Source organism: Girardinichthys multiradiatus, chromosome 8 (assembly GCF_021462225.1).
Source record: "Girardinichthys multiradiatus isolate DD_20200921_A chromosome 8, DD_fGirMul_XY1, whole genome shotgun sequence".
NCBI lineage: Eukaryota > Metazoa > Chordata > Actinopteri > Cyprinodontiformes > Goodeidae > Girardinichthys > Girardinichthys multiradiatus.
The window spans coordinates 9,671,191-9,693,637 of record NC_061801.1 but is presented as its reverse complement, the minus strand read 5'-3'; the positions used below and the strand labels follow the sequence as shown (position 1 = coordinate 9,693,637).

Genomic DNA, 22,447 nt, shown 5'->3' with positions numbered 1-22,447 from the left:
CGGTTCGGATTCGCTGACGCGGCAACACGAACCGAATGATATTCTGGACAGACGGACGTCCAGTGATGAAGGGTAAAGTGTGGTGAAAGTGACTCCGAAAACATCGCAGACAGCCGGGCTTTGCGTGTATTTCCCCAGCTGTGGAGCTCCAGCGGCCCAGACAGACAGCACAACCTACTTGGCCACTCTGACCCAGACAGCTGGCAGCCGGCCCGCATGCATTACACCGGTACCTCAAACGCAACCCTCCGGGAGCCCCTGCAAATCAAAATAAGTGTCAGGTTTAAGTGAAAAATCTTTTGATTATTATTATTATTTATATGTTGCATGCAACGTGGATAACTTCAAAGTTTGCTTACGCAAACCTGCGGAACGTCACATTCTGCAAACGAGAAAAAGGTGCGCATTTTTTTCATGCAACCGGCCCCTAAGATCTCCCTGCTTCGCGTCGTATCCCCCGAAATAAACTGAGGCTATAAATGCTGCTTTGCAAGCACAGTCTGAGAGGATTTAACTGCACGCACCGATAAACGCGGCACAAAGATACCGACCTGTTCTCAGCAGACACTGAGAGGTGAGAAGTGTTGGGAAAGATTTACCATGCTCATCTTCATTGTCAGCTCGGGTCCAAGTGTGCAAAGGGAGGCTCAGCACAAAAGTCCTCTTCAGCCTTTCGGGTTTCGCACACAAACCTCCACCACTATGCTCTTCTCATCTCCTTTTTAAACTCTACCATCCTCTGGGTCTGCCGTGTGAGTTCTTCCCCCTCAGCCCGGACACCCGAGCAGCAGTATTTAAGACACTGTCAGAAAAAAAAAGAAAAAAAAAAAGCTCTTATTCAGCTTTTCAGAGTATTGGACATCTTCCAACAGAATGGTCCATTTAAAGTCTATCTGAACTCCTGTATAATCTGGACTTTGTGTTCATGCTTGTGGCTCAGCGTAGCTCTGAAAGGTTGGATAGAGGAGGGAGGGGAAAAATGTGCATCAAACAGCAGCAAAAGTTGGCTGGGAGCTGCTTCTCCTCGCTGCGCAGCACAGCACGGCAGAGCAGAGCAGAGGACCGGGTATGTCCAGGACGGCTTCAAATTGGAGGGGGGGGGGGGGGGGTGACGTCAGTGCAGATGTGCCTTTATTCCATCAGCTGTGCGCATGTCTATCAGTACTGGCCTGAAATAACACCTCAGCTCTTTGAAACCCTCATGGAGAAGGTTCAGATCCTTAACTTCAGAGGCTTTGGCACTTGCACAGTACTCCATAATAAAAAAGTATTTACCCCTTAAAGATTGCTTTTCCTATTTTTGCTGTATTGTGATTCTTAAAAGTTTCAGCTCATCAAACACATTTTAAAATCAGACAAAGATAATATGAGTAGATACAATACAGCAATGAAATGAAGATTCCATTTCATAGGGAAAAAATCTATGCAAACCAACCTGGCCCTGTGAGGAAGCGTAATTGTTCCTAAACCCTTGGTGGTAAAAACTGCCATCATTTGAGACAACTGGCAGTTAGACTTTTGTATCGCTGTGGATGAACTTTGACCCCCCGCAGACTTTGACTAAACTGCTCTAAAATCTTCCTTTTGGTTTTTTTGATGTTTTAGAGATGAACCGGCTGGTTTGGTTCGGGTCATTGTCTCGATACATATCAGAAGTTTGCTAGAGTTTAAGTTCATAAACTGATGGCAAGACACTCTCCTTCAGGCTTTTCTGCTGGAGAACAGAGTTCGAGATCCATCAGTTACAAGAAGTCATCCAGATCCTAAATAAGCAAAGCAGCACTAGACCATCACACTACCAACACCATGTTTGACCATGATGTAATAAGATGCACACCTTCCAAAAAGAAATCCAATAAATCAACTTTTACATCACCATGCCTCATTACATTTACCTAAAAGGAATCATCAAAATGATGAGATGGGCCTTTGTGTGTTTTTGGTCTTGTTTTCACCTTAGAATTATCTCATTGATGTAGTTTTCCCCCATTGATGTAGTTTGAGTCATGAACTTTGACCTTAACCAATGCATGCTAGGTCTGCAGTGGCTAGCATGATGTTGGTTTTGGTAATCCCTGAATGTGCTCTGGGAGTAGTTTTAGTAACCTTAGAAGGTTCACCATTGTTCACAAATTTCTTCATTTGTGTCAATGATGTTGTTACTCATCAGTTCTCAAAGTTCTTTAGATCAGGGCATGGTGTGTTGTTTTCCAGATCTTTAAATCCAGTTTATGTTGTCAGACAGGTTCTGTTTAAGTGATTTCTTGATTTTACAGATCAGGCAGTTATCAGCCCTGGGGGTAGATAGTGAAACAAGGGGGGAAAATCGTGTTTTATTACAGGGCCAGGTTGGTTTGGATTTTCCCTTAATAAATAAAATCCTCAATTAAAGCTGTTTTTTGTATTTGGCTTTGTCCTGTATATAAATTAGTTTGAGGATCTGAAACATTTAAGGATGACAGAAATGCAAAAACAGAACAGGACCATTACACATTATCTACATGCCGATTGACCATGTGGGAGGCATGCCCCCAAAAAGCTTTTCGGTCCTACCATCATAAATGTAACCATGTGAAGTTTGCTGATGCCAATGCAGCAAGCATAATGTTTTCTGAGACTTGAACTGAAATATATTCCAAATATTTTTGACAAGCTTTTTTAACATTTAATACTTTTCATCTTTATTGTCATTTTAAATAGTCAGTCAGTATGTTGATTACATTTTAAACCAAACCTCTGGCCTCATAAACTTGCTGACCTTCCCTCCATCCAGGACTTGCACAGGTCTAGGGTCAGGTAAAGGGCAGCTAACATCTCTGCAGACCCCACAAATCCTGGACACAAACTGTTTGCAGTATGTGAGGAACTGTTACCTTTGGGTCACTGCTACAGAGAGCTATTTGCAAAAACCAGACACCACAGACAACGTTTCTGTCCCCAGACTGTCTCTCTGATGAACACTTAACAACCAGAGTACCCATATAGATACCATGTATGTTTGCACAATTCAACCATGTCTTTCTTTTTGTAAAAACAGTGTATATATGTACACTCATCGGCCACTTTATTAGGTACACCTTGCTAGTACTGGGTTGGACCCCCTTTTGCCTTTAGAACTTTCTTAATCCTGCGTGCCATAGATTCAACAAGGTACTGGAAACATTCCTCAGAGAGTTTGGTCCATATTGACATGATAGCATCACACAGATGCTGCAGATTTGTCGGCTGCACATCCGTGAATATCCCGTTCCACCACGTCCCAAAGGTGCTCTATTGGAATGAGATCTGGTGACTGTGGAGGCCATTTGAGTCCAGTGAACTCATTGTCATGTTCAAGAAACCAGTCTGAGATGATTCGTGCTTTATGACATGGTGCGTTGTCCTGCTGGAAGTAACCATCAGAAGATGGGTACACTGTGGTCATAAAAGGATGAACATGGTCAGCAACTATACTCAGGTAGGCTATGGTGTTGACATGATGCTCAATTGGTACTAAGGGGCCCAAAGTGTGCCAAGAAAATATCCCCCACGCCATTACACCACCACCACCAGCCTGAACCGTTGATACAAGGCAGGATGGATCCATGCTTTCATGTTGTTGACACCAAATCCTGACCCTACCATCTGAATGTCACAGCAGAAATCGAGACTCATCAGACCAGGCAACGTTTTTCCAATCTTCTATTGTCCAATTTTGGTGAGCCTGTGCGAATTGTAGCCTCAGTTTCCTGTTCTTAGCTGACAGGAGTGGCATCCGGTGTGGTCTTCTCCTGCTGTAGCCCATCTGCCTCAAGGTTCGATGTGTTGTGAGTTCAGAAATGCTCTTCTGCATGCCTTAGTTGTAACGAGTGTTTAATTGAGTTACTGTTACCTTTCTATCAGCTCGAACCAGTCTGGCCATTCTCCTCTGACCTCTGGCATCAACAAGGCATTTGTGCCCACAGAACTGCCACTCACTGGATATTTTCTCTTCTTCGGACCATTCTCTGTAAACCCTAGAGACGATAGTGCGTGAAAATCCCAGTACATCAGCAGTTTCTGAAATACTCAGACCAGCCAGTCTGGCACCAACAACCATGCCACGTTCAAAGTCACTTAAATCACCTTTCTTCCCCATTCTGATGCTCGGTTTGAACTGCAGCAGATCGTCTTGACCATATCTACATGCCTAAATGCATTGAGTTGCTGCCATGTGATTGGCTGATTAGAAATTTGTGTTAACGAGCAGTTGGACAGGTGTACCTAATAAAGTGGCCGGTGAGTGTACATATAAAAAAATGTCCTCATTGAGAGCAAGTAGAGCCGAAGCCAAATTCCTGTTCATGTCCACAAACTTGGGAAATAAAACCGATTCTAATTCTTCTATTTTAAGGGTCTAAATTGTTGACCGCTACTCTTGCTTGGAAGACTTCTGAACACAATCCCCCATTCTGCCAAAAATGTAGGTAAGGTTTCAAAAAGTGGAGGGAACAACATCAGATGGATACATGGACTAATATCATATTCTTCTTTATAGTACTTTAAATTTACTTTTGCCGCAAACCAACAGTTTATGGGTTCTTATGATAACTCAAATGCTGGGTTCATACTGTTAGGACAGAATTGTTTTTTAACAAATGTAAAATATTGTGACCAAGTTGTTGAGGAAGAGGAGACACCAGAAGGAGACTCATCATTCTTCACCTTCATTTTGAAATAAGGAGCTAATATGATGGCTAATGATGCTTTAAAATATTTGTAAAGTCAGTGGGGTTGGAGTAACGACTGTAGGTCACACTATAGAAGAAGTTTGTAAGTTTGTAAAAGAGTAATATTTTCCATCATACCATTCTAATGGTTTAAGGGCCTTTTAATAAGAATCGCAGTGGAAGTGACATCTTTGCCAGATGGTGAAGTTTTATTTGGGCTTACAGAGCATAGTCTAAATTTGCTATGGCCGTCCCACACCTGTTTCTGCACCCTACTCAGCTGGCTGCAAGAAAGAGACTGTACTTTTCCCTTAGGATAGAAGAAAGACATAATTCGGCTGCTTAACAGCATTTCTAGTCACAAAAACAGGAAGTAAATCAAGTAAATTATATTATTGTGTAAATGCAGTGATTCATGATACGCAAGGTAATCAGCAATCCATGTTTCTCAGATAGTGGAGCAAACCATGCAGTTTATCCTTAGCACAAAATGCAAAGGATCCAGTGACAAAATGGTAACTGGACAGAATATGTGACACCACTGGTGTCACATATTCAGGTGTTATAACAAAATGTTTTAAAAAATCTAAATTTGACTGCGATATCATTTTTCATTTCAGACTGAAAAGAGATATTACTAGAAAACAAGATGAAAATCCTCAAAATGTTAAGGAGACTTACACCCTGATAAGTTGTGATCTTGATTCGTGTCTCTTGTCTCCATCAGCTGAAATCTTAAACTAATCATTTGGCCATTTTAATCCAACCAATCAGGTAAGAGATTAAACTTTGGCAGTACCAAAGAATGGTTGAAGAAAAGCTCATTTTACCTTAGCATTATGGTTTATATAAAATGATACAGTATGTTTGGCCCGGTTCATATAAAATCTATCTTGATAACGGTCAGATTGATGGGAGTGGAGCACAAATATAATGTATACAAAATGGGGGCATTGAATAAAGGATAGCTCAAATTGTGTTTAAAATTGTGCTCTGTTGTGTTGTAAAAAAACATATTTAACTGCATACTGGAACTGTGCATTCTCCTTTAGAGCAGCCGTGTTCGTCACTACCAAGCCCCATGTTTGAGAAGCTCGTGCCTGGGAGTTGCAGCCTAATGACAACCCTGTTCATTGTCATTTGGACACTTTATTCTGTCGGAAATTGAAAATCATGCCCATTCCTGAGTTTCAGTTACAGCTGCTCATTATGTTGGGAGCCCATATCATTACAGGCAGGTCGTTATTATGTGAGCTCATACACATAATGGCTGGGGCACGGTTAGTTTTGTGGAAAGCAGCGCCACCGTGTGTGTAAAATAGAGCACAGCAGGCATTAAGAAACCTGAAATCCCAGGAAAGGTTTAAGGGGGTTTTAGAGGAAAAAGACATCTGCACAACCTTATGTACTCTGCTCTTTTTTCCATATCGTGGGGTTGTAAAAGAGGACAAGGTGTGCCGCTGGTGTGTCAGGCCCAAAGTTTATGGCATAGGGAAGTAGAACAGCTTGTTGCGTCTGTACATAGAAGACAGCTCATCAAAGAACCAACATTGAACTGGATAGTTAGGCCATTTGTTAACAGCAGCCAGTTGCAAAGACACAACTTGCTCTCAAAGAGCATTTATCAGGAAACTTGGTGTATAGCAAACAAGTGAAGGTTAAAAAAGACAACTACTAGTTGTGCACTCCACAAATTAGTCCTTTATAGAAGACTGACAAGAAGAAAGTATTGCTGAAAGAAAGCTATGAAACGTTCTATTGAAAAGTGGCCACAGGCCATGCCACAGGCAGCATTTGGAAGAAGGTTCTCTGGGACCAAAACTGAGCTTTTTGGCCAGCATTTGAAGTGCTTTTTGTGAAAGAAAAATACAGCTGGAGTGCCCATCTATGTATGTTGTTCTGTCATGTAAAATTTCAAGAAAATAATGGATTTTGTGGTTGTAATGTGACAAAATATGTACAAGTTCGAGAGTATGAATACTTTTTATGCCACAGTATTCAGATCAATTTTATAAACTTGAAGAATAATATAAAATAAACCTATAAATAAATCTGAAACATAAACATTACAATTTAAGAGGGTTATTTCTATTTAGGCATTCTAGTTGCTAGCACTGTTACCTTGCAGCAAATATATCCAGGGTTGGGGCACCATGTGGCTCGGTGGTGGAGCAAATGCACCATATGCTGAGGCTACACTCCTCAATGAAGATGTCCTGGGTTCAAACCCCAGACATGTCTTTCTCTTCTGTCTCAGCCCTACGTCCTGTCCAGTTGTTAATGAATAAAGGCTGCTAGTACCCAAAAACCTTAAAAAAAAAAAAAACAGGGTTTGAGTCCTGGCCTGGGGTCTCTCTCCAGTTTACATCTTTTTCCTGTAAATTTATAGGTTCTCTCCAGGTAACCTCGATTGTTCCAGCTCAAACAAATGACTGTTAGATTAATTTGTTACTCTAAACTGGTTTTTGGTATAAATTTGTGCATGTGTGCTTGTTTGTGACGGACTGGTGACCTGTGCCCAATGTCCAAATGCTATAAACGTTTTTTTTTTATCTGTCAGACTCTTTGTGTGATTTATAAACAAGTGTAAGAAATTAATTGATAAACTTTGGCCTCAGCCTACTACATTTGCCATTATGTTTAAACCTGTACATTTTTGTAAAACATTGAAATTGAAGTCATTTATAATACGTCACGTTCAGGGACAGGGATTGGACAAAAAAACGTTGAAAGACCTCAAGAAACCCTGAGGAATTCCTCATCAAGATAGCTTTAAAATATTATCTGGATGTCTGTCCTTATTAAGGTAGAAAAATTTAAAGAAATTAGGTGTCTCTTTGTATTCTTTTTATATACACATATTATATATGTGTATATTGTACATTATAAATATGAATATTCTGTAATGCAAAAACAAAACCAAAGAGCAAAGTGTACCGGAGTCAAATTCCTTGTTTGTATGTATGAACTTGGCAATAAAGCTGATTCTGATTCTGATTTTTGAATTTATGTTCAGTCAGAACATAAAACAGTCAGGAATTACTGCAAATGACAAAAATTGCTAATTTATCACAAATTTCTGTTGCCAGTGACAGAAATCCAAGAAACCAACAATAAATAAAGCACTGGATAAAACCCAGAGAAACTGACAAAATTCTAATTTTTAAGCTGCTGTCAAAAAGTTATATTTTAAGTTGCTCCACCACAGTTTCAATAACCAAGGGCTGTCTAGAGAACAGCATTTGTGGCCCTTGGAATAATTTTGTTTGGCCCCCAACCACAGTTCAACAATGGAGCAAATTTAACCCTCCAGCAAATTAGCAGGTGCATATAGGCACTTTATGTAATTTATATCTTCTGAAAGGGAAAATGTTAGCTAGATCACAAATATTTTTCTTTGTTTAGCCATGTTTTTTGATTCTATTTTAATATGTTAGCAATTAGGGCCACAAACATCCAGCAACCTTTTACTCAGGGACACCAATTCATTAAACTTGGCTAAATGCAGCAAGGGGATTTTGTTGCTGGAAATAAACAAAAAACATTTTCTAATCTAACAAAATAAAAAACATTCCACTGAAAATGTTGGGAATTTTTTTTTTATCAAGGCAATCGTCGAAGACCTTTATTTTCGACGTACAGTAATTTGTTCTTTTCCGCTTTGTTTTATTAAAATGTTGTATTTATTGCTGAGCAGATAAAAACTAAATAATTCACAATACAACTGTTTTGGATTTTCAATCAGAAAAACTAAATTATGGTCCCTTACTTTCTACTCGATTTTGCCTTATACTGCAAAAAGTTTGGATACGACTGTTAAAATATTTCCCATCATATATTTATTGTTTATGAACCCAATTAAAGTAATGTGGTAAAAGTGGGTATAACAATACATTTATTGCACTACTTAAAATTGGCTCACTTACTCTTATTGCGGGAACTTGGCCACACCCCAGTTTGTTCAGTTCAGCACAGTCAACTTTAGACCATCTAATCTACTGCATTTTCCTATATGGCGTCCATAAAATATAAACTAATGGCTCTTAATAAGACATCTTATACCAGATAGGGTCTGTATAGAATGTTGTCAGTTTGTCAATATTTGTTATCTGATATCAATGCTACCAAAGCTAAAGGGCTGGCTATTAGTACCGTACCTTTGCAAGCCTTTGGATGTGACTCTGGCAGTGCAAAACAAAGTTTTATTTCATATGCAGGAAATGTCTAAACATTTATTTAGTGAGAAAGAAAAATCAAAAATAATTGTTTTTAACAAAATGACCAGAGGCACAGTTACTGCTACGTTCTTCTCTTCACCTCAGCCGAAGGTGTGCTGTAGGATTTAGGAGTGGGGACTTTGTTAGACTTTGCTTGACCATTTCTTTTTTTGGTTTTAATATGTTTTGGATTATTATCCTGCTAAAAGAAGCCATGCCAACCCATTCTCAGTAGTCTAGAAAACTCCAGCAAATTTCTATTTGAAATCTAATTTAAAATTTGTATTTCCGTTATGCCATGCCCTCAAGATTCTATAGCAGAGAAATGGGCCCACAGCATCATCGATGCTCCACCATACTTAACAGTGGGCATGAGGTGCTTTTCGCATGTTTATTATTTGCTTAACGCTAGACCTACCTGAAGTGTTTTTTGCTGACAAGCCCAATCTTACACACCTTTAAAAGAGATCTGTATAACTGAGAAAATGTGAGTACTTCCAGAATATTTCTTCCATTTTACTCCAAGTTGAACCTCTGCATGGGGAAAATCACATGGGCTGTAGATGTTTCGCAAAAAGGCAGGTGCCTCACTGTTAGGGTTTATTGTTACACCGTTGGGTGTGTATAGGTGTGTTTAATGATCTGTTTACCATAAACTTCATCACAGTGGAACAGGAAGTACTCCTACAGCCAAGCAGGTCCCCTTTGATTGCTTATAAAGGTCGCCTTTGCCTCCTGCTCTCAGTCTGTCATCCAGGAGATTCGCTCAGCAGTACAACCGTCCTTCAGATCTCCATTTGGTAAGATTTTTTTCTTCTAACAACTGCTTGACCGGAAGCCCCTTGCAGTTAAATCATTTTGGCTTCCAAGCTGTTTAATGTTTAAAAGAGGAGAGATTTACAGAGATTTATGAGGGAGGAGATGGAGGAGTAAGTGGCCTGGAGATTTAAAAGAAAAGGATTCTCTTCATCCCACAGAGAGAAGTTTTTATCCTCATCATCATGGCTGTGACCAACCAACCAGGCAGATATGATCCCTCTGATTTCCAGACTAAGCTGTGTGATTGCTGTGAGGACTGTGGAACTTGTAAGTAGCTTTCATGCTTTTTTGTTCCATAAATGAAATGTATACTTTGAGATTAGATTGTTATGCATTTTCCAGCCAGGTAAGAATTGTTTTTTTTTAGCTAAGATCAAAATTAAAAAGTTCGGTGTTATGGTTTTTTGTTTGAGCATGTAATCTCAACCTTTGGTTGTTACCTGCTGTAGCTCAATAAAGGGTGGGGCTGCTTGTTTAGCTCAGCAACTGTTTACATTTCAGCTCAAAATGAGAAAAAAAGGAACATCAGGAGTAAGGGCCATAACTAAAACACCGAAAAAGTCTCTTTAGCTCTAAACTTATCCTTTAATACATTCTTACTCTTTGTGTCTTAGGCATGTATGGATTTTTCTGCTTCCCGTGTCTTGGTTGCTCCATCGCCAGCGACATGGATGAGTGCTGCCTGTGCGGTACCGGCATGCCCATCCGAGCCGTCTACAGAACCAGATACAACATCAGAGTAAGTTCTCAAAGTAAATTTGGAACAACAGTAATTTCAATTCAAAACTTATTAAGAATTCGCCTGTAAAAGGAGGGGGTTTCCCTTTGCACCATTTATCCTGGAATCACCACTGTTTGCCAGGTATGACGTATCGCAGCAGGCATCAAGGCAACAAAAGGAAAGATTTTTTGAGATGCAGGTTAATATATCATTTTTCCTAATGTCATTCCAAAGACTGTATTGATAAAACCTTTACCAATATCGTTAATTAATGCAAAACTGCTCAATATTTTATAGAAAGAAAGAGTAGAAAGGAAGCAAGAAAAAATAAAGGTTTATGAAACCAGTTCAGACTGTCTGACGGGAGCTGTCTGAAAAGAAACAGCACAGTTTAACAAAGTGAATGACATATTACTCAAACGCAATGGGACAGATATGGAAACTCATGCAACAATGTGCTAATGATCAATCAATCTATTCTCTTTATTTCTTAATTACCTTTATGTCACTGTAATATACTTTGCCTATTATGTTTTAGTTTTTTTTCCCCTTCGTGTGAAGCACTTTGTATTCTCTTGCTACTGAAATATGCTATATAAATAAACTTGCCTTGCCTGAAAGATTTTATTGCAGGAGCTGCCTGAATCAGAGCTAGGTTTATTTTATGAAAGAGGTGTGATTCTCCTTAGGCTTGCAACATAAATCAGAGGAAGTGATTGGTTGGTAAAGCAGTAGAGGATAAGGCACATGATGGAGGACATTGCCGTCGCCCCACTGGCGTCAGGCCACACACTGGCAACGTTAAACTTTTAAAGCAAAGTGTTGTGTTTTCTCATTAGTATTTTTTTAGAGATGGTCTTCTTTAATGTTTAGGTCTTCTACCAGGAACTCTAAATCATGCTTCATGTCAGCGCTGCAGCATCTCAGAGTTACTGTTTGTGCTTCTAGGGATCATTGTGCAAGGATTACCTGTCGGCTGTCTTCTGCTCTTTCTGCGCCACCTGCCAGCTGAAGAGAGATATCGACCGGAGAAAGGCGCAGGGCATTTTCTGAACAGGTGAGGTTCTCACATACAAGCATTCAATATTTGCACAACTGGGAGATCTGAACCAATGAGAAACTGTGTTACCTCTGTGCCTTCTAGATGCCGTCCTGCGAACGGAGTAATAAAACCCCTGGACTGCAGAGGATGAGGAGCCTATTCCTCTCTGTGATGAAAAAATGCTTCTATTTATGACATTGTTTTTTACAGTGTGCTCTTTACCTTTTTCAACTTGTCACAATTCCTTGTTTTCCTGCCTTTACCCATGAATTATTATTAACTGAGGGAAACCACATTGATCTCCTGCAGCGACCTGGTTGACCCTAACTCAGCTGGGTCCCACACAGGGTTCTGGTGTTCTGCTGTTGTATTGTGCTGTTCTGAGCTGTTGGAAGGAAGAGAGGGATTATACTACAGCCAATAACTTTTGCCTCAAGTAATTAAAATGGATTGCCTAACATCATGTTGTAAAAGGCTTCTTTTCCGTTAATACCAGCTTGTAAAACTGTTCACATTTTCTACAGGAAGGATCTTGGGAGTATGATTATATACCTGTAAACCTAATCAGCTTCCTAAATCAAATGCTTTTAATAAATACTTTTAAGATGGACCATTAAAGGTCTTTGCTTGTCTCTTTTTCTTTCATTTTTATCAAAGATTTTCTTACAAATTTGCAAAGATTCAGAAAATGTCATTTTTTTCCAAAGTCTTGCCTTGTATACAAGCAGTCACACATTGCAGCTGAAGGGCAGTGACAGCTACAGTCTAGTCTTGATGTGTCACCAATACAGATTTGATTTAAGCTCTCTGCATGTTGCTTACAGCGCTTGTGATAATAGTTTATGGTGTAATGATGAGTCTGCTATTTTACAGGAAACAGTAAATCTCTGGAGGTAACACTCCAGGTACCTCCTGAGGATCAGCTGATCTAAATCATTTTATAACAGTCTGGTAGCTGTTTGTAGAAATTTGATGGCAATATCACACCATATTAATTTCAGTTTAATTCAGTTTTATTTATATAGCGCCAATTCACAACACATGTCATCTCAAGGCACTTCACAAAGGGTTTGGAATGGTACGGGGTTGTTGGGGAGGTTAGATTAAACTACTGAGTGTTAGAGTTTGGCCATTTTAGAATGGGCTATGTGTAGGGGTACTAAGTAAACTGATAAAGTTTGTCCATTTAGAGCCCACTGATGGTCATTGTTATACTAAAAACCACAAGGATTGGGGGTACCTCTCTCTGTCAGACTGATTATAACCATTGGAAAAAAGAAGGTGTCGCACAGGTAGCAGAAATGGAGAGTGTGTTGCACCTCAACCATAACTGAGGTGGTTTAGGCTAAACCTGACTCCCCCATCCAACAGGGAGGGAGGAAGGCAGAGGTAAAAATAATTGGTGAGTGTTGTTTCCTGTTGCATTGTGTGAAAAGTGGGTAACTTTAAAATGAGCTAAGTCAATTCAGTTGAATCATACAGATTCAAGTCAGGTGCATAAATTCCAATTAATCCCAACTATCAAACGGTGCAGTCAGATTCAGTTATTTATTCAAATTGGATAAAATGTTTTTCTGTCTAAGGAAACCCAGCAGATTGCATCCAGTCAGTGACTTGCAGCATTCACTCCTCCCAGATGAGCATGTAGAGACAGTGGACAGTCACTGGCGTTGACTTTGCAGCAATCCCTCATACTGAGCATGCATGTTGCGACAGTGGAGAGGAAAAACTCCCTTTTAACAGGAAGAAACCTCCAGCAGAACCAGGCTCAGTGTGAGCGGCCATCTGCCACGACCGACTGGGGGTTTGAGAGAACAGAGCAGAGACACAAAAAGAACACAGAAGCACTGATCCAGAAGTACTTTCTATGGGAAGGAAAAGTAAATGTTAATGGATGTAGCTCCTTTAGTGGTTTCATCTAGGAAGAAAAAACAGATAAACTCTGAGCCAGTTTTCAAATTTAGAGTATGAGAGAGAGCACATACTGTTTAGTCACAGTAAAAGCTCAGTCAGTAGCTATGTCTAGGAGAAAAATAGGGTTAAACACTGAAAGACAGGGCCAAGTGGATCATCGGTAGAAGGTGAGCATTAAGTTGTCAGTGGCCCTCCTCCAGAAAGGTGTCACAGGTAAACACAGAGTCAGGCCAGGTGTAGCTTCTAGGAAGAGTAAAGAGAGAGAACATAAAGTTAAAAGCTGAAATAACAGCAAATAATGCAAAATTGGGCAGAAGTATGAGAATGTAGCAGAGAGCGTGAAAGTGGTCATTATGCCATCCAGCAGCCTAAGGCTATAGCAGCATAACTGAGATAGCTCAGGATAACCTAAGCCACTCTAACTATAAGCTTTATCAAAAAGGAAAGTTTTAAGCCTAGCCTTAAAAGTAGACAGGGTGTCTGCCTCACAGACTAAAACTGGGAGCTGGTTCCACATGAGAGGAGCCTGATAACTAAAGAATCTGCCTCCCATTCTACTTCTAGAGACTCTAGGAACCACCAGTAAACCTGCAGTCTGAGAACGAAGTGCTCTGTTAGGAACATATGGAACAATCAAATCTCAGATGTATGGTTGAGCTAGATCATTAAGGGCTTTATATGTGAGAAGGAGAATTTTAAATTCTATTCTGGATTTAACAGGGAGCCAATGAAGGGAAGCTAAAGTAGGAGAAATATGATCTATCTTTTGAATTTTCATCAGAACTCTTGCTGCAGCATTTTGAATCAGCTGAAGGTTTTTAACTGCATTTTGTGGACATCCTGATAGTAACGAATTACAATAGTCCAGCCTTGAAGTAACAAATGCATGGACTAGTTTTTCAGCATCACTCCTGGATAGGATATTTCTAATTTTGGCAATGTTCCGGAGGTGAAAGAAGGAAATCCTAGAAACCTGTTTAATATGGGATTTAAATGACATCTCCTGGTCAAAAATAACACCAAGGTTTTTTACTTTATTAACGGAAGTCAATTTAATGCCACCCAGGTTAAGTGATTGACTCAGCAGTTTCTGTTTCAAAGACTCTGGTCCAAAGATGACAACTTCTGTCTTGTCTGAATTTAGAAGGAGACAATTTAAAGACATCCAAATGTTTATTGCTTCAAGAAATGCTTGTAGTCTATCTAACTGGTTGGGCTCATCAGGATTCATGGATAAGTAAAGCTGAGTGTCATCAGCGTAACAGTGAAAGTTTATTCTATGCTGCCTGATAATTTTACCTATTGGAAGCATATATATAGTGAAGAGAATTGGCCCAAGTACTGAACACCTGTGGTACTCCACAATTAACCCTGGAGTTTAAAGATGATTTATCATTTTCATGAACAACCTGGAATCTGTCAGACAAATAAGAGTTAAACCAGCCTAGCGCTGTTCCCCTGATCCCTACAGCATATTCCAGCCTTTCTAAGAGAATATTATGATCGACTGTATCAAATGCAGCACTGAGATCTAACAGGACAAGTACAGACACAAGTCCATTATCTGAGGCCATAAGAATATCATTAGTGACTTTCAGCAGAGCTGTTTCAGTGCTATGATGAGCTCTGAAACCTGACTGAAACTTTTCAAGCAGATCATTGCTGTGTAAATGCTCACACATTTGATTAACAACTATTTTCTCAAGAATTTTAGATAAGAACGGAAGACTGGATATAGGTCTGTTATTTATTAAATCATCTTGATCAAGTGAAGGTTTCTACAGTTACTTCCAATGTTGTCTCACTTGCTGAGGATGAAGTTATCATCTTCGGGAGTAAGCCAATGATTTTGTTTTTAACAGAATCAATTTTATTTAAAAATAATCCCATAAGGGATTGGTGTTGGGGTTAAGCGTGCAACCATATACAGAGGCTACAGTCCTCGAAGCGGCTGTCCCAGGTTCGAGTCCTGGACCTGGCGACATTTACCAAATGTCTCCCCCTCTCTCTACCCCTCTTTCCTGTCCACCTACTGTCAAAAATTAAAGGCCAGTAGTGCCGAAAAAATATCTTAAAAAAATAATAATAATACCATAAAGTCATGTCTGCTGAGAGCTAAGGGAATGGATGGCGTAACAGAGCTATGTCTATGTGTAAATTTAGCAACTGTACTAAGAATTATTCCTTATGTGGTTCTAGCTTGGCAAATTGTCTTTTTATACAACAGTAGGGTATTTTTCCAGATGAGAAATATGTGGTTCTAGCTTAGCGAAGTGCTTTTTTATACAACAGTAGGCTATTTTTCCAGATTAAGTAGGAATCCTCTAGGTGTGTAGAGCGCCATTTTCTCTCCAATTTTCTAACATTGTGTTTTAAAGTACGGAGCTCTGAATTAAACCAGGGAGCCAGCCTCCTATGAATAATTACCTTCTTTTTCAAGGGGGCTGGATTGTCTAATGCACCACACAATTATGAAGTAACACTATGAACAAGAGAATCAATTTGTGAAGGGGAAGAAACTAAATTATTGCCCTCCACTGTGTTTTTCTGTGATAATGAGGAAATTAAAAGTGGAACAGATTCTTTAAAGGGTGTTATTGCATCGCCTGATAATGATCGACTGTAATGAATTTTCTTTCAGGTGTGGAGTACTCGGTTAAATTAAACTCAGAGGTTATTAAGAAAATGGTCAGACAGAACAGAGTTATGAGAAAATATTGTTATTTCTTTACTCTCAATGCCATATGTCAGCACAAGGTCCAGAGAATGAAGACAAAGGTGGGTAGGTTTGTTAATATTTTGAGCAAAGCCAATCTGTTTCAGTGTCAACATGTCAAAATCCCCCCACTATAATAACCTTGTCTGTATTTAACACTAAATCAGATAAAAGGTCTGAAAACTGATCTAAACATTGAGAGTAAGGGTCTGGTGGACTGTACAAAACAACAAACAGAAGTGGTTTTAGTGCTTTGCAATTTGGATGAGGAAAACTAAGGATTAAATATTCAAAAGAGTTGCAGCTATTAATTGGTCTGGGACTAATCAATAAATCCCACATTTATGACTCAGATAAGAAGTGATTTTGTGGTGTGACTAGTTGAACTTACTGCGTCAGATTAGTAATATCCTGACTGCCATGCCGATCACTGGTGCTTTGCACGAAGTGGGTGGAATAATAAAAAAGGAGGACTGCTTCCAAACACTTAAGCTTCATTTTAAATCTATATGGCTGAAACCTGGAGACAAGTGGCTTTTCCAACAGGAAAACGATCACAAAAACACATCATAACTGGCTTTAAAATGGAAAAAGTAGGCTAACCTTTAGCTTCTGGGATGGCCCTGGCCTCAGTCCAATAGAAAGTTCATATATAAACTTTGCTGAAAACTAGGATATGTGAAGTAAACCAACTAATTTAAAATAAGTCTGCCATTGCTGAAGGAAAGGTAAAATATCCAGCCAGAATTCTGCCAGAAGCTTCTAGACGGTAACAAAAAATGTGTTGTTTCTTTGCAACTTGCTAAGGAACATTTAATCAAATGTTAAGGTGGGTCCATGTATGTGTCCCTATAATTTTCAATATGTGTAGATTAGAGAAAATCCACCATAATTTCCAACTAACAGATTGGAATGTAGATGCAACTGTGAAGCCGTCTACAACAAGAGACACAGCAGACTTTACTTCTTGAGGAAGCTTAGGACCTTCAGTGTTTGTAGCAAGATGCTGCAGATCTACTATAAGTCTGTTGTGGAGAGTGTGATCTCTTTTGCCATCATCTGCTGGGGTAGCAGCATCAGAGCCAGAGACTAAAGGGAATAAAGAAGACTGACTGTTCTGGAGATTCCTCTAGAACCTCTGGAGATCATTGTGCAAACAAGGATGATTCATAAAATGAAGAACATTATGGAGAACCCTGAACATCCTCTTCATGAGACTGTTGTTCAACAACAGTGTCTTCAGTCAGAGGCTTCTTCAGATCTGCTGTAAGACAGACTGCTACAGGAGATTCTTCCTGCCCACAGCTATCAGCATCTACGACGACTCTTTGAGGAAACTTGGATGAGTTACATTTAATTTCCTTTTGGGATTAAAATAATTTTCCAATTGAACTCTGCTGAAAGACAGAACTCCATATCCAATAGCATAACTGTAATTATTTTTCATCATATTTTTAGACAGTAAAAGGTGATTTAGTGCCAACTATAATAATATGTATTGTATTGTTGTCCATCAGTGACAATATCCTTACTGTTGAATTCCTCTTAAATTTTGGGAAGATATTAATAGTCCCAAGAGAATGATCCCTAACATTGTAACATTTTATTTCAAGCAGGTTTTTCAAGACTAATTTCATCTTTAAAAGTAAAACCATTCAGACTGAATAGAGACAAAAGTTAAGTTCTAATAATTGGCAATAGGGCAGTTTAATATTAACCCTAGCAACACTTCCAATCAGGCCATTCTTGCTCAGCCATAAACTTGATTAACATGCTTACCTAACCTAGATTTTTTTTTTCTTGCAATTTTTCCTATGATTGCGGTGTGACCGTGGGGTAAACTTGCTGGGATGTCCACTCCTGAGAAGAATGCGCATAATATTTCTCACTGTACAATGATGGAGATCACATTGCTGGGAAATGGCCTTATAACCCTTCCTAGATTGACAAGCCACAACAGTTGCTTCTCTGAGATCACTGCTGATGTCTTTCTGTTTTAGTATTGTGTTAACACACAGCTGTATGCTGCAGACCAGCAAAACTTTCCAAACCTCTGCTTTTATAGATGGTCACATCTACTGATGATCCATCAAGTTTATTTTTAAATCATTTTCAACCTTTAAAAAAACATTACTTTTACATTTAAGATGGGATGTATGAGAACCTGTAGAAGGTATTGAACATTTCATACATGTTCATGAAACAAATGTTCAAATTGGAAAAATAAAGTTTTTCTTTTTCAGTTAGGCACCATAATGTTACAATGTTGCTACAGGTAACAGACCATGTAAACTTTCAACAAAATCTATATTACTTTATCTTATGTGTGTTTAGTCTATTTTAAAGACTCTGCCGACATGTTTTGTGTACCATAGAAGCTTAAATCATAATTATACACTGATCAATTTTAGCTGACTGATATACCGATAAGCCTTTATTTGTTGATAACTTGACTAACTTTGCATTATGTTTTACTTTATACAATGTTGGCCTCATCAACTGTAATTAAATATACAGATAGGACATTAGAGAACACATATGGAGCAACACAGAGAAGTAATAATAAAAACTAAATCCAAACAATATTAAGTTCATCTCAAGTGTTTTAATAACTTGGGCTTCAGTGGTGATTCAGTTTGAGCAGGGAGACAGAACTTTAGCTTGGGCCGATGGAGCAGGTGGGAGGTTTCGTTTGGAGGGAGGTGTACTGAAGTTCACTGGGTCATTTGGGTTTCCATAGCCTGTGCTGCCCACTCTGGAGCTGCCTGGCGGATCTTTTCTAGCAGGTTGTTTACTTGAAAACAAAGAGACTGGATCTGTTTGTCCCAGGTAGGAAGGGGTTCGCGGGCTGCCGGAGAGACAAGAAAACAATGAGAAGATCCAACCATTTAATGACATACAGGCTGAACTCCATTCTAACCGCTCTGTGAAGATGCTGAACAATCCAGATTTGTTTTTTTTTTAACCGTGTCCTGTCCGGCACAGTAGCACTTAGAATTGTTATCTGAGTGCCAAGAAAAAACCCCACCAGATTTACTTTCACAAGTGGTGAATTACAGCTTTAATGCTCTGCTTGATATTTATAAAAGAAACTTTATTAGAAACTGCTTTGGGATTATTTCAATTGTTACAGACACAGACAGAAACGAAAAGGAAAAAAGTAGAAGCACGAAAGAGAGAGAAGTAGGGCAAAAAGGAAAGGGGGAGAGAAGGAAAAAAGAATGGAGGAAAGAAAGAAGGATGAATAGAATACAAGATTACACCCTGCTTGCTTCTACACCTGCAGAAACATTCATTTTAACAGCTTTTTTACCAAAAAGTGCACGGTACTTATGAATGCAAGATGTATTTAGTGGTAAATGCGTCTCAATATAGAACATTTGTGTATGTGTTAACACCTGAATCTAAACACCTGTGGGTCTCAATGTAAGTGCGCTTGTGTATACAAGGTTTCTCCATAAAAATATGCAATAGTGAGTGTGAGGAGCCACAGACCTGCCCCCCCTGGACCCGGGACAGATACCGAGAAGATCCAAGCCACAGGCATCCAAAGGCCCCCCCCCCATAGGACAGGAACCCCAGGAGAACCACCGCCGGGACTACCGCAACCCCCCAGAGAAGAGCAGGGGAGAGTCCCAGGGGCCACAGTGCAGAAGCCCAAGGGAGCCACAGCAACGAGCGCACAGGCCCCGCCGGCAGCCGCCTATGCCCGAGCAGATCCAGCCATGGACCCAGAGACTCGAGACCCCGGGACACATCACTCCCCAAGCAGAGTCCCAACAAAGCCCAGGGGTCCAAGCCCCAGCAAGCAACCACCGGGAGTGAGCCGGCACACACCAAAGCACCCAGCTCCGGACACCGAGAACCACAAGTACACCGGCGGGCAGAGACACCAACCAACAGCAGGTAGTGTGCGGGAAGGAAATAGGCTCCACATCTGATGGGGGGCCTAAATTGATCCAGGAGAGGGAGCAGTCCAAGACCCAACCTGACACAAAAAACAGGCACACAGTCACAATCACACATTCCCACCCTCATGCATACACATAAAAACACTCACACCCATGCACCCAACGTAAAGACAAACAACAATGGACGTCATACACTTACTCACACTCCCCATACATACTCTATACTCCCAGGTCCAGGTGCCGATACACCATAGGGACAGCCAGCACCCGGACCCAGGAGGTGGTCCCCTTCCCTCCGGGGGTGGAGACAGGCAGACCGCACCAGCACCCGAACCTGGCCCGGGCTAGCCCGGGCTCGTACGTGAACCTGAGCGACCCCGGCCCGGACCCCAAACCGCCACCCCGACCCCAGTCCCCAACGACCCCCATCCTCATCCGGAGAAGGGGCCCTGTACAAAACAAGGGTCTACATGGTCCAAACTAGCACATCAACCAGAGCCGCCACAGAATAAAATAGTCCCAACCCCTAATGAATTCTGATCCTAACCCCATGAGCCCCCCCACCCCCTATGAACCCCAACATGAATCTCCCCACAGGGCCACCACCAACCAGGACACAGATATCGAACACATGCCCCCAAACCCAAATACCATGAATCCCCTCCTCACAGCACAGGGGCACACCCCCACAGCTTCATCCCCGAAAAGCCGACGAAGCGACACCCACACAGCGTAAGTTCCACACAGAACCCTGCTCCAAGCACCCGCGCTGCGTCCTGTCCCCACCACACAGTGCACCGCGACGGCAAAGCAAGCCCCTGCACAATGCTACCCCAGCCCTCCCCCACAGGCGCAACAGGGCAGACACCATCGAACACCACGCCCACAGTGGAACCCCCGACCCCACACCAAGATGGTACAAACTCACACAGCAGGTCCCTGGCCAGCGGCAAGTACTCGGGGCCGGCGTCCCCCACCATGCCCCCGCAACCACACAGACATACCATATCACTGCTACTGCAATGATAGCCCAGGGAGAAACCTTATTCAGCTCAGCTCTACCACCACCACTCAGCCAATCCAAATGCCGGTGACCCCACATCCAAGAAGAGGACACAATATTAGTGTTGCATATTTAATTTATGATATTGATTGCAGTTAACCCACATTTTCGCTCTTCTCTTTCTTTTTCCATGAACACAATAACCTTACTACTCTCCATGAGTTATTGCACCTCGGCTTTTGAAATTTATCTCAGGTGCTGCCAGTATTGGCGGTCCATCCAACTGCTCAGATTTAGTATTGGCGTGCAGACTATCAGTTGCTTCCTGGTCCCGTTCTGATGCTCGTGTTCCTATTGTTTGAGCTTTTAGCAGGTGACGAGTCAGCATGGACATCCTGACTGGTCCACAGCCATGTAGCTCCACTTCAATGAGCTGCAATCAGCTGTGTATTTTGACATCTTAAACCTCTTCAGCAATTTGAGCTGCAGTAGTTGTTCTGTTAGATTGGATAACGCAGGTCAGCCTTTCAGTGCCCACATGAACCAATGAGCCATGAGCCAGTTGACGGTTCACCCGTTTCTTGCTAGGACAACTTTTGATAAGTTACCGACCACTGCAGGCCAAAAACACTGTAGGTCCATATCTCAGTGTAACTCACTTCGAAACAGTTAAGAAGACTGAACTAAGCAGGTGAAAAACCAACTTACCTAGAAAATAAAAAAGAAAACCTGCTTATATGAATGAAAAAAAAAAGAGACAGCAAACCGTCGAGACTCACTTTCAAAGTGAACAATGCCATCTATCTGGTCAATGAAGCCATTCATGCGTCCTTCAGTGATCATCTGAGATGCAATCTTCTCAGCCTAAACACAAAAAACATTCTGCTTATTGCTGGTTATACATGTTATCTGTAGGACGTCGAGTATACCTGTTATAGAGCAAATGCCCTGGTTAAATATCAGAGCAATAACTCCTCACTTTTGCAGGGGGGATCTCCAACAATGCTCCCAGCTCTTCAAAAGTGATGTTGTTGTAGAGTTTGCTGGCCGACAGGAGATTGTGTTCGATCACAGCTCTGTCGAGGATGCTGGAGCCTGAAACAACAGAGAGTCTTAGTTTTAGAGCTGCAGTTGGCTCTTTTTCATCACTAACTGTTGCATTGTTTCTAAAATGACAAAGTTTTCTTTATTTTAAAATTGTTTCAAATGATTCCAGCATCAGTAGATATGGAATATGTGTCACTATTTATTTTTTTTTTGGATGCTTTGTACCTCTAACAATGTGTTTGCAACTGGGCCAATCTTTGCAACCAATGTTTATTGTATGTGTTTCATATTTATGCTTGGTTTTGTTCACAGAGCGAAAACAAAACTATAAGTGCTAACCTACCCAAAGAAATGCACAAATGTTAGATT

The 22,447-nt window shown here is 40.7% G+C and overlaps 3 protein-coding genes across 3 annotated transcripts in view; 1 reads left to right on the top strand and 2 right to left on the bottom strand.

Annotated features, from left to right (window-relative positions):
• Positions 1-1,006, bottom strand: part of adamts6 (ADAM metallopeptidase with thrombospondin type 1 motif, 6) — a 91,756-nt gene extending 90,750 nt beyond the window's left edge. The window contains exon 1 of the mRNA XM_047373208.1: positions 600-1,006. The gene's annotated coding sequence lies outside the window, so the exon portion shown is untranslated. The remainder of the gene's footprint in view (positions 1-599) is intronic.
• Positions 1,007-9,557: 8,551 nt separating this feature from the next.
• LOC124872876 (placenta-specific gene 8 protein-like) lies at positions 9,558-12,105 on the top strand. Its single transcript, XM_047373286.1, has 5 exons — positions 9,558-9,705; positions 9,883-9,991; positions 10,339-10,463; positions 11,394-11,502; positions 11,590-12,105. Exons 2-4 carry the CDS (start codon positions 9,907-9,909, stop codon positions 11,496-11,498), a joined length of 315 nt encoding a protein of 104 aa, XP_047229242.1. The 5' UTR covers positions 9,558-9,705; positions 9,883-9,906; the 3' UTR covers positions 11,499-11,502; positions 11,590-12,105.
• Positions 12,106-18,171: 6,066 nt separating this feature from the next.
• Positions 18,172-22,447, bottom strand: part of cops4 (COP9 constitutive photomorphogenic homolog subunit 4 (Arabidopsis)) — an 8,125-nt gene continuing 3,849 nt past the window's right edge. Inside the window, exons 8-10 of the mRNA XM_047372669.1 lie at positions 22,011-22,126; positions 21,811-21,895; positions 18,172-18,965 (exon numbers count right to left, since the gene is read on the bottom strand). Of these exons, the coding sequence (XP_047228625.1) occupies positions 18,832-18,965; positions 21,811-21,895; positions 22,011-22,126 (335 nt within the window). The 3' untranslated portion in view covers positions 18,172-18,831. The remainder of the gene's footprint in view (positions 18,966-21,810; positions 21,896-22,010; positions 22,127-22,447) is intronic.